The following is a 14,936-nucleotide window of genomic DNA, read 5'->3' on the forward strand; positions in this document are numbered from 1 at the left end:
CTTTGTGTCCTGGTGGGGAGTGAGGCCACGCTGAGCCGCTGGCAAGGCCAGAGCCTGGCATGGAGTTCCTTAATGATCCACGGCACTGCAACAGGTGTGTGTGTGTGTGTGTGTGTGTGTGAGGAGAGACAAGCTGCATATGTGCACAGAGTAAATATTTGCTTTAGAGATGCTGAGAACTCATTTGAGGAGAATATGTTCGGTTTTGCGTTTCCTAATGAACGAGAACATCTTACAGTCTTGCCAACGCAGCACATTTAACATTCTGCTCATATTTTAACATGAACTGAGGCAGAATCGAGATTTAGTGTCTGTTAAGCTAAATCTGTAAAAACTTCCTTTAGCAGAAATTAGCAGCGTTGCTTTGGTTGGTTCAGGTTTGCAGATCGCTGTTTCTGCTCGGCTCCGTTAAGGTGGTCCCACCGCGGTCTGGCTGCTGACTGGACCGCTGCTGCACATCGGTTCCTGTTCCATCGTTCCTGTTTTATGACAGAACTCACAAGTGACTGGTGTCTCCAGCTGCTGAACCTGCAGAACAAGCCCATATAATCATCCCTCCACCGCCGTGCTGACAGCTGATTTGAGCTGTTTGCACCATGTTGCTGTGCTTATGACAATTATAAAAGAACACTGTAGTGTCTTACTTTCATAAGACGTATGTGGCCGGGTCAGTCAGCTGTCAACGCTGAAATGTGAGAACTTGAATCGTTTTAGGGTTCGGGTGATCCGGTCCTCGAGGGCTACCGTCCAGCTAGTTTTCTGTGTTTCCTGCTCTTCCATACCTGAATGGAGTCATTCAGTCCTCTCCTTAGCATGTTTAACTTTGCACAGGCCTGATAATTACGCATTCATTTCAGTCAGGTGTGCAGGAGCAGAGAAACGGCTAACGTGCAGGATGGTAGCCCTCGAGGACCGGAGTTGGTGGCCCCTGCTCTAGAACTTGTTTGTGGTTCTGATGCCGCCTCAGACCCGGTTACATCATCTCCGTGTGCTCTTTACTGGCTGGACTGCTTTTGGTTCTGAGCACTTCCTGTATTTTTCCACATCTAACTCTTCATCACTTAGGGGAAAGGTGTCCTGCTGGTATCTGACCAGCTCTGTCCTGAAGGTGGACATCTTTACACCGAAGCCTCTAACTCCCCTAAGTCTACATCAGATTCTGCCCGCCATGTCTGTGAACTTCCCAGGTTGTAGATGGTGCTGCATATTTTCTATGCCATGCCTGAAAGTGGCCTCCAGCCTCACTCAGCCTGATGAAGGCTTTCTGTTTGGACTGGAGAGCGAGGTGGTCGTCGTCAGAGCTGCAGTGAAACCATGCCAGGCCTGCAGAGTTGCAGGACGGCACCTCTCGGTGTGGAGATTCTGCAGTGGCAGCATTCTGTGTGAGGGCTCGCGCTGCTCTGTGGCCTCCCTCCTCGGGCTGCTTGTTTCAGTTTGATTGGGAAAAGGGAACACTAGATCTGTAAAGCCGGGCGTACACTTTGCGACTTTTTCACTTTTTTGAGCCGATTTTCCAGTCGTGCGAGAATCCACGAGATCGGGGCGAGTTTTGCGCAGAGCGGTCGTGTAGTGTACAGGGGGTTACGAGAGGCGATTAACACCACGTGACCAGTTACCGATCAGCAATCGTGAGCTCGCACGGACTTCTGGAGTGTTTGATATTTTGCTCGTCCCTCGTGAGGGTATCGCACTGTTGAAGCGGCGCTGCGAGCAGCTGCGACCCAAAAAGTATCAGAACCGCTCACGGCGCATGCGCAATCCTGCATCAACGCCGCTCGCTCGCTATTTCCCTAATAGCGTTGTTCGTTTTTATTTCTACACGTTTTTTTTACTCATAAATATTGTCAAGAAAGCGTGTTTGTCGTGTTCATGTCAAATTAAACTGATCACAAACACAGATTTACTTTCTTTATTTCGTTTTCCTCATCCAACCCCCATAAATCCCTGTGTGTCCTCCTGCAGCACTCCCGAAGGACAACAGGCAAAACAAGACAAAAAAGTCTGACATGTTGCGTAAAAACTGCTATTTTTAGCATATCTTTAGGTCCGACGTGTTGCTACCAGACCTACAGTGTGAGCAGTCAGGTCGCATCCAAGAACTGGGTCGTACAGTGTGAGCACATGACTCGTGAGATCTGCCCTGGGAGGAAGTCGTACAGTTTGAGCTGAAGCTGAGTGCTACGAGTGAAAAAGTCGCACAGTGTACGCCCGGCTTTACGAGGAGCTCGCTGAGCAGCGTTATGGCGTTATCGGTTTTCCTTCTCTATAGACCAGCTCTGTTTGTTGGTAGAGGCCATCAAGCTCCAGCAAAAGACATAAAGTGTGAGTGCCTCTGAGATTTAACGGAGAGCTGAGAAAACTGCTCTGCTCTCATTACCAGACCCGTTGCTGAATGTGGGGGAGGCTAGGATCTGCATACTTGGAGGTAGAGTAGATGATCCTGGACATATCTGTTCAAGCTGCAGTCTTAAAACACACAACTCAAAGGTCCAACCTTCATTGTTCAGGCTTCCCCCAAGCCACGCCTCCGGAATACACACTGTCCGATAACCTTAACAGAGTAATGCTATCTGACTTCAGTAACCGGTTCTTGGCACCATTTCTGACATACCATAAATCCTCTAATACAGGCCCGGGCCTGTATTTGACTCAAGCTCATCAAGCTCCAGGCCTTTATTGGAAGGAGGGCCAGTATTAGAGGCGGGCCTTTATTTCTATTTGAGCAAAATGAACTAATGGTTCGCTGGAGTTTTTGACAATTAAAATTGCGCCCACATTTTCAAAGTTAAACACATTTCTTTTAACAACGGTAGTTCCTGCTTCAGCCCTCTCCCCCCTCCCCCTGCGCAGCGGCCACAAACTCACTGATGCACCTGCAGCCTCTCAGAGTTCCTGCTGCTCTAAACATTAAAATAATTATTTCATTTTCTGTTCCTCACTTCTGATTACCTTCAATGGTGTCTGTTTGTTGCAACCACCAGGTACAAAAACTAACTTGTTTTTATTTGACTATTTTTCTGTCCTGCCTGTTTATTATCTTCCTGCATCTCCTCTCAATCCTAAAGAGAAACTGCTACCTGGGTTCATATATATTCACCTCATGAGTTACCTTTGAACTGCAGTTCTAAAAGATCTACCGACCGCAAAAACAGCGGAGTGCTCGCTGCTTGCCAGCCGCATCAGTGATCGGTGCGTCACCGGATGACAAGGTGATGTGCCCCGCTCCACAGCGAAACGCATCAGGCACAAATAAAAGACATAAAACATCAAAGGAAATGAGCCGACATGAACGATCGCGTGTTAAATTAGTTTTTGAGGTGGCGACACCTGATTGTTACTCTTCCATCCATCTGATGCAGCTCTCTGTGCTTGTAAAATAATGAATGGATATTTAAATAAAATGCTTTATATTTTACTGCATTAATTTTACATCTGTATGCCAATTCTAAATGTAAAGATTGTCTGCGTAAACCTGAACAGGCCCAACCCGGTCTTACTGTGAGACCGGGTTGACCGGTCACGCTTGTGCGTAATCATATCGGTGCTTCCTGAGTTGAAGATGCGAGATTCTGGGATTCTCCTCAGCTCTTGAATGCGTCGCCACATTGGAGACAGGAAGAAGCGCTATTCAGCCAAAGTTTCATCATCAGGGAACATTTTCTAAGTGACAAGTCTCGCTTCAGTCGGAGGAATCTTCCTGCATGCGCTCTGGTTCTGCGACGCGCTCCAAGCCCCTCTCCACAACTTCAGCTCGCTGTGCACCTTATGTACGCGCTGACAGTGAGCTGCGCTGAGCAGTGTCCAGCTCAGATGTTCAGATGGGAATCTTTTCTTGAGTGATTTAGTTACATCTGCGATGTGCGTAGAATAAAATGTCAGTTCGTCTGCATGCGTCGGGGTAATTCTTTCTATTCTTTCTCCGTCAAAATAAACGGTCAAATACGGGAACTATCCGGTCAACACAACACAAGCCCTGCTTTTAACTGTTCTGTTTTCTTGTGAAAAATGTTGCAAAGAGATAAAATTAAACTTGATTAACAACAGAGCCAGGCGCACCGCGCCGTTATCTCCGTCGCTGTAAACGAGGGAAAAACAAAATGATCGGATCCTTTTCTGACCTTCCCCACCTACAAAGTTTAATTACAACAATCAAACGTGACAGAGCCTGGATTTGTATTCTGAACAGTCTAAACATGTTTTAAAAAGAAACGTATGACTAAAGTGGCACCTGCTCAGTAAAACCACCAACAGGGTGAAAAATATCAAAATATTGTCGGCAGAGACGGGCTACAACTTCTGGATCCATTTTATATAAATCGTTTTATTGATTATCTTCTTATGAAAGATAACTTTGACGTACACGAGCGACCGGTGCTGGCCGCTGTCACCTGTTGTGATTGGTTAAAGCAGCTCTCTGCTGTCTGAGGGTAGGCCCCGCCCACAACGCCGCGGCTGCTGCAGTGTTTTCTTTACTGTGGGAAATGGGTAATAATGGCTCTTTGATGGGAACAGGTTGCCGACCCCTGCACTATAGTGAAGTTGACTAGTTCATACAACCCCTGCTACTGCTCCCCAGAGTGTTCTGCAGCATAATCAGCACGTTCTCTTTGAACTTGATATCAAATTTTCGCCTCCTCTTCGTCTCCGCACAGTTAAAGTTACCCTCGCGGTCTATCACTGGCAAATCAAAAGTGAGACAATAACACAACCGCCCCCCGTACTTGCTTGTTACCACATTCCATCCGGCCACAATAAGAGACCGGCCATTATTCACCTCCGCTGACTCCGACACCGGCCAAAATTGGAGACCTGGCCTTTAATTGAATACTGGCCTGTATTAGAGGATTTACGGTAATTCCTAACGTAACAGCTGCAGAGCCTCCAGGATGATGGACTCCTCACAGTCTGGTGCTGGTCAGGAGATCTCTAGTCTCCGTCTCCACTGAAGGGTTGAGAGAGGGAGAGAAGTCACTGGGACCTAGATCAGAGAACCAGTGGGGAGGACTGGGCTTGTTACCCTGGAAACCACCTCCGCTACTGCTGCTCAGGCCATGTAACCATTTACAGGGTGCTACTTCCTGGGCCAGTTCAGAAACCAAACCTGCCTTTGACCATGTACTTGGAAATGGGCAGGCTGAGTTGCTGGGTGGGACTTGTGATTCACTTGTGCAGATTAGTCGTAACTCAGAAGGAAATCGCCGAAGGCGTCCCATGAGGATCTCTGACACCGTTACAACCAAATGACTCACCTGGAATCAGAGGCAGGGTAATAAATGTAAACCACCTGCAGAGAAGCAGAGGTTCTGGTTTAGTATGGAACGTGTCTGAGTGGTACCAGCCGATCACTGTGGATCATCACTCTGATGGTTAAAACCTGAATTCTTCCATCACTAAAAAGAAAACCTAAAGATTTGTTCTAACACTTGTTATCCTTCTCCCTGGGTTTTTGTTTTTGTTTTGTTTCCGCTCACATTTTAATCTTTGGTAAACAGATTACACACGACTCCATCTTTAATCTGAGAATAATTACGTCTCAGGAGACGTTTTCTCCCATCAGCGCTTTTGGTGTTTTCTGTCAAAATAACTGTGTGTGTGTGTGTGTGTGTGTGTGTGTGCGCAGGTCTATCAGGTGTACGCCCGTCGGTCCCCGGAGGACGTTTATGACATCCTGAGGGCGGTGGGGGCGGACTACGTGGTTCTGGAGAACAGCATCTGTTATGAACGGAGGCACCGGAGAGGCTGCAGACTGCGGGACCTGCTCGACCTGGCTAACGGACATGTGGGTGGCATTTATTCAACGTGACTCATGTGGTGTGTGTGTGTGTCCTCCCTTCTGTCAACGTCTGGTGCTCGGTGGAGGCTCTCAGCCTCCGCAGAGAGATCAATAGTCTCACTTCTTATCTGTGCCCCCCCCCTCGCCATGTTGGTTGTGCCTCGACAGCTCTTTGGATTACTAGAGGTGAGACGAGCTTCAGACTGGCTGTAAGACACATGAAACAGTGGAGAAGAGAGTCGGAGTGTGTTTGTGGCGCCGTAAATGTCACACAGCGTCTGACATGTGGACAGCTTTATTGAAGTAATGCTGGGAGTGCGTCTCCTGTCTGCTCCTTTCTTCTTCTCTTTCTGGCCTTAATTTCACACTTTTACTGCTTGTCCACCTCTTCTGTTTCTCTTTCTTCGTGCTCGATGCTACAGTTTTGTTTCTCCTTGTTTTGTATTTTAATCACTGAGTTAAGCCAGGGATTATCCAGAGTTTCTGTGGAAATATGGATGATGGTTTTGTGGTCCAGGTGCACAGATTTACTTTGTAGCTCTAAATGATCACAAAACAATGTAATAAGGCCACTTTGCATCATTCAACCATGCTTTAGCTGCAGAATGACACCCCATCATTCTGGATATACAGGTGCTGGCCAGTAAATTAGAATATCATCAAAAGGTTGAAAATATTTCAGTAATTCCATTCAAAACGTGAAACTTGTACATTATATTCATGCAATGCACACAGACCAATGTATTTCCAATGTTCATTACATTTAAATTTGATATTCATAAGTGACAACTAATGAAAACTCCAAATTTGGTATCTCAAAAAATTAGAATATTCTGAAAAGGCTGAATATAGAAGACACCTGCTGCCACTCTAATCAGCTGATTTACTCAAAACACCTGCAAAGGCCTTTAAAAGGTCCCTCAGTCTTGTTTTGAAGGCACCACAATCATGGGGAAGACTTCTGACTTAACAGCTGTCCAAAAGACAATCATTGACACCTTGCACAAGGAGGGCAAGACACAAAAGGTGATTGCTAAAGAAGCTGGCTGTTCGCAGAGCTCTGTGTCCAAGCACATTAACAGACAGGCGAAGGGACGGAAAAAATGTGGTAGAAAAAAGTGTACAAGCTCTAGGGATAACCGCACCCTGCAGAGAATTGTGACGACAAACCCATTCAAAAATGTGGGGGAGATCCACAAAGAGTGGACTGCAGCTGGAGTCAGCGCTTCAAGAACCACCACGAGGAGACTCATGAAAGACATGGGATTCAGGTGTTGCATTCCGTGTGTCAAGCCACTCTTGAACATGAAACAGCGCAAGAAGCGTCTCGCCTGGGCCAAGGACAAAAAGGACTGGACTGATGCTGAGTGGTCCAAAGTTATGTTTTCTGATGAAAGCAAGTTCTGCATTTCCTTTGGAAATCAAGGACCCAGAGTCTGGAGGAAGAGCGGAGAAGCACAGAATCCACGTTGCATGAGGTCCAGTGTAAAGTTTCCACCGTCAGTGATGGTGTGGGGTGCCATGTCATCTGCCGGTGTTGGCCCACTCTGTTTCCTGAGGTCCAGGGTCAATGCAGCCGTCTACCAGGAAGTTTTAGAGCACTTCATGCTTCCTGCTGCTGACCAACTTTATGGGGATGCAGACTTCACCTTTCAACAGGACTTGGCACCTGCACACAGTGCCAAAACCACCAGCACCTGGTTCAAGGACCATGGTATCCCTGTCCTTGATTGGCCAGCAAACTCGCCTGACCTTAACCCCATAGAAAATCTATGGGGTATTGTGAAGCGGAGGATGCAATACGCTAGACCCAACAATGCAGAGGAGCTGAAGACGACTATCAGAGCAACCTGGGATCTCATAACACCTGAGCAGTGCCACAGACTGATCGAGTCCATGCCACGCCGCATTACTGCAGTTATTGAGGCAAAAGGAGCCCCGACTAAGTATTGAGTGCTATACATGCACATTCTTTTCATGTTCATTCTTTTCAGTTGGCCAACATTAGAGAAACAAACATTTTTTCATTGGCCTTTAGAATATTCTAATTTTCTGAGATACCAGATTTGATGTTTTCATTGGTTGTCACCTATAAATATCAAAATTAAACGTAATAAACATCGGAAATACATTGGTCTGTGTGCATTGCATGAATATAATGTACAAGTTTCACGTTTTGAATGGAATTACTGAAATATTTTCAACCTTTTGATGATATTCTAATTTACTGGCCAGCACCTGTACAAACAGATCATACCCTACGGTACTGTGTGTGTTTGAGTCGATGCTTGAGGATCTTATTGTGATGAGCCGCGCAGCAGCGTTCCAGATGTCTGTCTGGAGGAAAGGAGTAAAAGCAGTTTGCGTCCCGGTCCAGCGAGTTTGATACTGACCACAGTGCACGTGACCAGTCTCAGGTGTTTGGGTTTAAAGACCAAGTTCACAGAGAAAACTTCTTTGTCTTGGTTTTTGAAAATAATCGATCGCTCTGAGTTGTTCGTGCAGGCTAAACATGACAATAGTCTCCTACACCTATCTCCAGACTCACCCATCTTGACTCATGACATAAAGGCTGTTGTTGGTTTAGCTTCCAGGAAACAGTAGAGCATGCCTCGATTAGTAGATGCTAACCATTAGCAATGACACCACATAGCAGAACTCCGCCAGGCTTGTGTTATTTTAGGTTTGGCCCTTGACTGTTTTTTGCTCTTACTTTTCTAACAGGACCCTCAGGGTCATGCTGGATGACTACTTATTCCAGTCTCCCTTTCCTGCGGGGTCCCTCAAGGTTGCATCCTCAGCCCATTAGCGGTTTCCTCTATATTCTGGCTTTAGGAGCCATTCTCACAGAGCATGCTGTTTCATACCACTTATATGCAGATGACTGCCAAATCTTCTTTTAGCTTAAACCCTCTGACTCCACCAAACCTCTGCTCGATCGTTTTCATGATGAATGGCTGACCGAAAACTTTCTTCATCTGATTCTAAAACAGAAGTAATCGTTTCTAGTCCCGACAAAGTCAGAGCGACCCAGCCACCTGACCTTCACTCTCCATCTCCTAAAGTACTCCATCCTCACTGTCCATCTTCTGCCTAGTTTTGGTCACAAACGTCTGCGCCCAGCGACTCTCCCACTAGAGGGGGGTCCAGCGCCCATGCACCAGTTATAGCGTAGGTCTACGGTAGAGATGGCTGCGCCTCAGAAGAACAGGAAATACGTCACAAGACCATTCAGTCGTGGTAAAAGTTAGAGAGAACATTTTTAAACTACACTTAAATGCAGATTGTACACTCGTTTAGTTTAATTTTCATGTTTTATTTTATATTTTGTGATTCCTATCTTCTTCTTTCTCTTCCTGTGAGGCTGTTGGGGAGGCGCCCTAGCGCCCCGTATGGACGGACCGCCACTGATCCAAATATCAGCAAATAAGACTCCATATCTTGTCGTGTGGGGCTGCACAGTGGCGCAGTGGTTAGAGCTGTTGCCTTGCAGCGAGAAGGTCCTGGGTTCGATTCCCAGCCTGGGATCTTTCTGCATGGAGTTTGCATGTTCTCCCTGTGCATGCGTGGGTTCTCTCCGGGTACTTCGGCTTCCTCCCACAGTCCAAAAACACGACTGTTAGGTTGATTGGTCTGTCTAAATTGTCCTTGGGTGTGTGTGTGTGTGTGTGTGCTTGGTTGTTTGTCCTGTGTGTCTCTGTGTTGGCCTACGATGCACTGGCTGTCTGTCCAGGGTGTACCCCGCCTGATTGCCCATTGACCGCTGGAGAGAGGCTCCACCCATGGTCTTAGATCTGTTGTTTACGGAGTCGAAGTCGCTGTGGCGGTGTCCTTCAGCGGTGAAGCTGTTGGGTCAGAAACAGACCTGCTGACCTTCTCTCTGCTTTAGTTACTAAACATGTCCTCTGGTTTTCCATCAGGTCATGGACGGACCCGGAGACAACGACCCAGACCTCGTCCCTGCCGCCCACCAGAGATTTTGTGAGGCCATAAAGACCGACGCAGCGGCTTACACAGCACTGTTCACCAGAGCCTTCCAGAACAAAACATTCTATGTTTACCGGCTCAAAAAGAAACGTAAGAAAAGCACCAAGACCTCCTCAGAGCCCCATCCGCCTCAGTAACAGGACCAGAACCAGCAGAGACCGGAGGAGGACTAGACCAGACTGAATCCTCCGTCTCCGCTCGGCTCCACCTCCTGCTGGGATCCGGGTAGGATTGTGATCTGAGCCGGACCTGGACCGCTGCTGTCTGAAGCAGGAAAGATCTGCTTCCTCAACACGATGAGTTTCTGAAGGTCACATGCTCTCCAGTCATGATTTAACCTCAGATGGTGTTAGGGTTTAATCTAGTTCCTCAGTAACGGGCTACATTAATCTAGATAATCTAGAAAACTAAAGTCACGGTGGAGAGTTTATAACATCCCAGATTTATATGTGAAGCACTGGCATGAGTCTCACAGCATCGTAGTTATTTTATATCATTTTCCACGAGTCGTTCCAGGCTGGTTGGGAGTCTGACCGGTTGGATTTTAGCTGGAGAGATCAAACCTCCACTGAGCTCAGCTGATAGCATGGTGTGGATTCCTGCAGCTCCTCAGCAGCATGAAGGTTGTGAGTGGAGATGGATCTGGCTGAGGATCGCTCTTCGTTTATAATCACTCATGCAGCCATTTCTGGTCAAACTTCACCTCCTTCCAAGGTGCACCGAGAGGCAAACCAGTCATTATTTACCTTTATGGACCAGGTTGTTCAGGCCTTCAGCAGCAGCTTCAGGCCTTCAGCAGCAGCTTCAGGCCTTCAGCAGCAGCTTCAGAAGCAGCTTCGGCAGCAGCTTCAGGCCTTCAGCAGCAGCTTCGGCAGCAACTTCAGGCCTTCAGCAGCAGCTTCAGTAGCAGCTTCAGGCCTTCAGCAGCAGCTTCGGCAGCAGCTTCAGCAGCAGCTTCAGGCCTTCAGCAGCAGCTTCGGCAGCAGCTTCAGCAGCAGCTTCAGGCCTTCAGCAGCAGCTTCGGCAGCAGCTTCAGGCCTTCAGCAGCAGCTTCAGTAGCAGCTTCAGGCCTTCAGCAGCAGCTTCGGCAGCAGCTTCAGGCCTTCAGCAGCAGCTTCGGCAGCAGCTTCAGGCCTTCAGCAGCACCTTCAGTAGCAGCTTCAGGCCTTCAGCAGCAGCTTCAGTAGCAGCTTCAGGCCTTCAGCAGCAGCTTCGGCAGCAGCTTCAGGCCTTCAGCAGCACCTTCAGTAGCAGCTTCAGGCCTTCAGCAGCAGCTTCAGTAGCAGCTTCAGGCCTTCGGCAGCAGCTTCAGGCCTTCAGCAGCAGCTTCAGTAGCAGCTTCAGGCCTTCAGCAGCAGCTTCGGCAGCAGCTTCAGCAGCAGCTTCAGGCCTTCAGCAGCAGCTTCGGCAGCAGCTTCAGGCCTTCAGCAGCAGCTTCAGTAGCAGCTTCAGGCCTTCAGCAGCAGCTTCGGCAGCAGCAGCTTCGGCAGCAGCTTCAGCAGCAGCTTCAGCCTTTAAATAAACAGGAACAACAGAAAACAAAACTTAATCTGTCCTTTATCTAAATTACAAGTTGGATTAGAAGTGAAATATAATTAAAATAATAGAATAAAACGGTAAAACACAAAATCTACAAAACTGATAAATAGTAATAAATAAAAGTACAATTAAGTAGAAGATACTTGAAGCATCAGTCAGTTATACAAACGCAGACAGCATTCAGACGCGTGAATCTCATCGACCCTCTGCCCTGAACCCTCTGGCTGGTTTATTCATCTCGGTGGTCAGAGTCCGTCTGATTCATGCTGATGTGAAAGCTGCAGTCTAAAAGCTTCATGATGACCTCAAAGACCACAGACCGAAGCTAGCTGGTGAACAAAGGTCCTGCTCAGACTTCCGTTTATAATCAGAGCTCCAAGTTAACCACCAGCTCTCATGCTAGCTGGCTAAACCACACTAGTTGTGCTTCGATTCATTTTGGACATTTGAGTCCAAAGTGAGCAGGACTGTTGAATTTTCAACCTGAATTTTATAAGTCTATGTATGTGTGTGTGTGTGTGCGAATCAGAGGTGTGATGTCGGACCTGGAACCGGGACAAATTCAGCATCATTCCAGTTTCACAATAACAGGAAGACTTGTGATTCAAGATGGCTGAAAACCCACGAGACTCATGTTGCTGCTGTTCACCCAGCTGCCCGTGGGACCTGTTCCCATCATGTGTGGTTTACAGCCGTTCTGCTATGCTGACACTCCAGTGCAGCTCTGGGTCAACTCTGGTCCAGTTTTAGACACAAAACAGACAGTTTTACTTATCCACAGCAACTAATAAGTTGCTCATTTTGAGTAAATGTGTTAGTTTCTGCTATTTAGACCAAAGTGTCTTGACTATGTGCTCATTTATTTGTATTCTGTGTGTTTTTCTGGCGGACTCTAGCCAGCTCACGCCGCTCTTCGGCCTGGACTCTGTTCAGGTCTCGTAGTTCAGCAGCCCTTCGCTAAAGCCAGACCGGTTCCAGGTGGCCGTAAAAACTCAGACTAAGTTTAGATAACAATGATCTTCCATCTGTGGAGAGCCCCTGGGACCAACAGAAAGCCTGATGTGCCCAGCAGTCAACACGACCCCGGGGTTGGGAGACAACGGCGTTCCCGTGCTGCTTGATGGCCTGCTGAGGAAACCCAGAGTGGGTTCACGTTTCACCACAGGCTCTCTGTTACCAGGCGACCATTGTGGCTTTCCTTCATCTGGTCTAAATGCTTGGTTGTTGTGACGCCGAGGCTCCCGGTGATATTGGTGACTCTTTAGTTGTGATTGCCTTGGTGTTCGTCTGTTGTCTTCGTGACTCTCATCAACCTTTTCACTCGTCTAACTCTCGCGTACGAACATGCATGAATAATGTAAGGGCAGAGGAAATTGCAGCCGGCTGACAACTGCTCTGATTCCCCTCCGCAATCCAGAATAATTCAGGAGAGAGGTGGGCAACACTCGCATATCAAACAGAGGCTTTGTGGTTTGAAAAGGCAAAGAGGAGAAAAACATCCAAACATGGCTTCTCAACAGCCCGAAACCCTTCCTGAGCTGGACGAGGCAGCCATGCTGTCCTGCAGCATCTGTGCTGATGTTAACAAGGACCGTGTCTCCGGTGGCTTCCACACTTGCTGGTTAACGCCGCGGCTCGGTTCTCATGCATACCAATGGGATCAGCGGCGAGCTGCAGCGCTCACTCCTGCTGTCCTGCCTACTAATGGGATGTTTAATTAGAGAGATGTTGGATCGCTTTATTTGAGAGAAAAGTGATTCCATTATGTCTGCCTAATAGGAGTGTCCTAACGTGATATTATTCTCAGCGCTGGTCGTTTCCATACACACGGATTAGCGGTTCCTTCAGGGGTGTCTGCCGGTCTCCGGGGTTCTCTAATGAACACAACCAGTCATCATGTTCTCCGATACATGCCAGCTGCTTTACAAAGACGCTGCAGAACCTCTCAGATGTCATCACGCACGGGTGAAATTACATCTCTGTATCCGACCCATCCCCATGGAGGGGAGCCATGAGCTGCAGCAGTGGCTGCACTCGGGAACCAGTTGGTGGTTTAACCCACATCCAACCCCTCGAGCAGGGAGGCGTTAAGTCCTGCTGTTAATGTCTTTAGTATGACCTGAGTGGGATTTGAACCCCCACCCCCCCAATCCCAGTGAGAAGCTCTTCTGAAGCTTTGTGACAGCGTTTGAGAGAATATTGTTGACGCTGGACTTTAGAAGACCAAATGTGTTATTGACATCTGTAAAATCCTGTTTAGGTCTACATCTAGCTGGAAAACTCTTGAAATAACTATCCCAGTATTTAGGATTCTGATTTAATAGATCTCTCCTAGCTTCAGCATGCAGATGAACACCTTTTACATTTGCATGGGAGTAAATTCACGCCCTTCCAGGTGGACAGCAGAGTCCACCTCAGACTCATGTGAAATCAGGTAGGGGACATCCAGAAGCTCTTTAGTTGAGACTCAGTCTAAAAACATGAGCCTGAAACTTTCTAATATCTGTATCATCTGATGCTGAAGCCCGAAACATCCTGATGAGTTGTTGTTTGAGGGTTTTTGCACCAGCAGACACATGTTGGTGTTTCTAACACCCACCACCAGCGTCTGGGTGACGTGGATCAGGACCTCCGTAGGAGCCGTTACCCAGAACAGCATCAGAACGTGTTGATGTCAGAAGATGGTTGCGGTTTGGTGCCTTTGCTCGTTTCCATCTCCAAACTCCTACAGTGTTGACACCTTCATGTTTACGCTGGCCGTCCTCGTGCCAATCGCACCATCAGTGCAGACATGCATGTACTATGAAACATCTGTGTTCAGTAGAAGTTTTGTTTAATAAAAGTACTACTTTCCCTCTCATAACTGTTGTGTTTCCTTATCCATCATTATGAGAACCCCTCCAGTCACGAATCTGTTCCTGTTGCCCGCTTGAGCCTCTCAGCGGGCCGCCGTGTGCTGCCGGTCCCTTCTGTCACAGATGCTCGCTCGGTCAGGACCCCGGGCACCGATGGTAACCCCAACATCTGATACAATTGCTACATGGCTGTAGCCTAATGCTCTCTCTCACGTGTTCCCATGGCAACCTGACGAAGAAGCATTAGAAAAGTTAAACACGGATATGAGTGAAAGTCATTGTTTTGACTTGATTTTAAACCAAACATGATTATTCATACTGTAGGAAAGCCCTGAATTTAATTCTCAAGTGAAACACCTGAAGTGCTGCTGTGCAGCTCGCCAAAATAAGAGCATCCAGTGAATCCTGGAACCCATAGCTTCACGCTGCACGATCGTCCAGACCTTTATTTTCATCCCTACACAGCTAGTCATCTATCACAGCTCTGTCCGTATGGTTTTAAAAACATGTTTACTGGATATTTCTGATTATCTAACGGCTACAAAAGTCCTGCCTTCACCTTTTAAAGAGGCTTTAGATGCAATTTCATGTCAGCAGGAGGCAGAGTTGAGCTGTGTAGTGGTGATTAAATGATTTATCCCACAAGAATAAATAATGGATGGCTGTTTTACTGCTCGGGCTGGTTTTGAATGAGAAGTGTGCAACAATGGAAAAAAACAGTTTTTAATGATTATTTCTGATTGTAATCACTGTTTCATGCAGGCTGCACATGACAATAGTCT

At 47.4% G+C, this 14,936-nt stretch overlaps 1 protein-coding gene across 5 annotated transcripts in view; it reads left to right on the forward strand.

The window, feature by feature from the left end:
• Positions 1-10,670, forward strand: part of dpy19l3 (dpy-19 like C-mannosyltransferase 3) — a 107,406-nt gene extending 96,736 nt beyond the window's left edge. For all 5 annotated transcript variants that reach the window (XM_054732673.2, XM_015953864.3, XM_015953863.3 and 2 more), the window contains 2 exons: positions 5,621-5,779; positions 9,694-10,670. In XM_054732673.2, coding sequence (XP_054588648.1) covers positions 5,621-5,779; positions 9,694-9,897 — 363 coding nt within the window. In that variant the 3' untranslated portion in view covers positions 9,898-10,670. The remainder of the gene's footprint in view (positions 1-5,620; positions 5,780-9,693) is intronic.
• Positions 10,671-14,936: the final 4,266 nt, after the last annotated feature.

This window comes from Nothobranchius furzeri, chromosome 9 (assembly GCF_043380555.1).
Source record: "Nothobranchius furzeri strain GRZ-AD chromosome 9, NfurGRZ-RIMD1, whole genome shotgun sequence".
Classification (NCBI taxonomy): domain Eukaryota; kingdom Metazoa; phylum Chordata; class Actinopteri; order Cyprinodontiformes; family Nothobranchiidae; genus Nothobranchius; species Nothobranchius furzeri.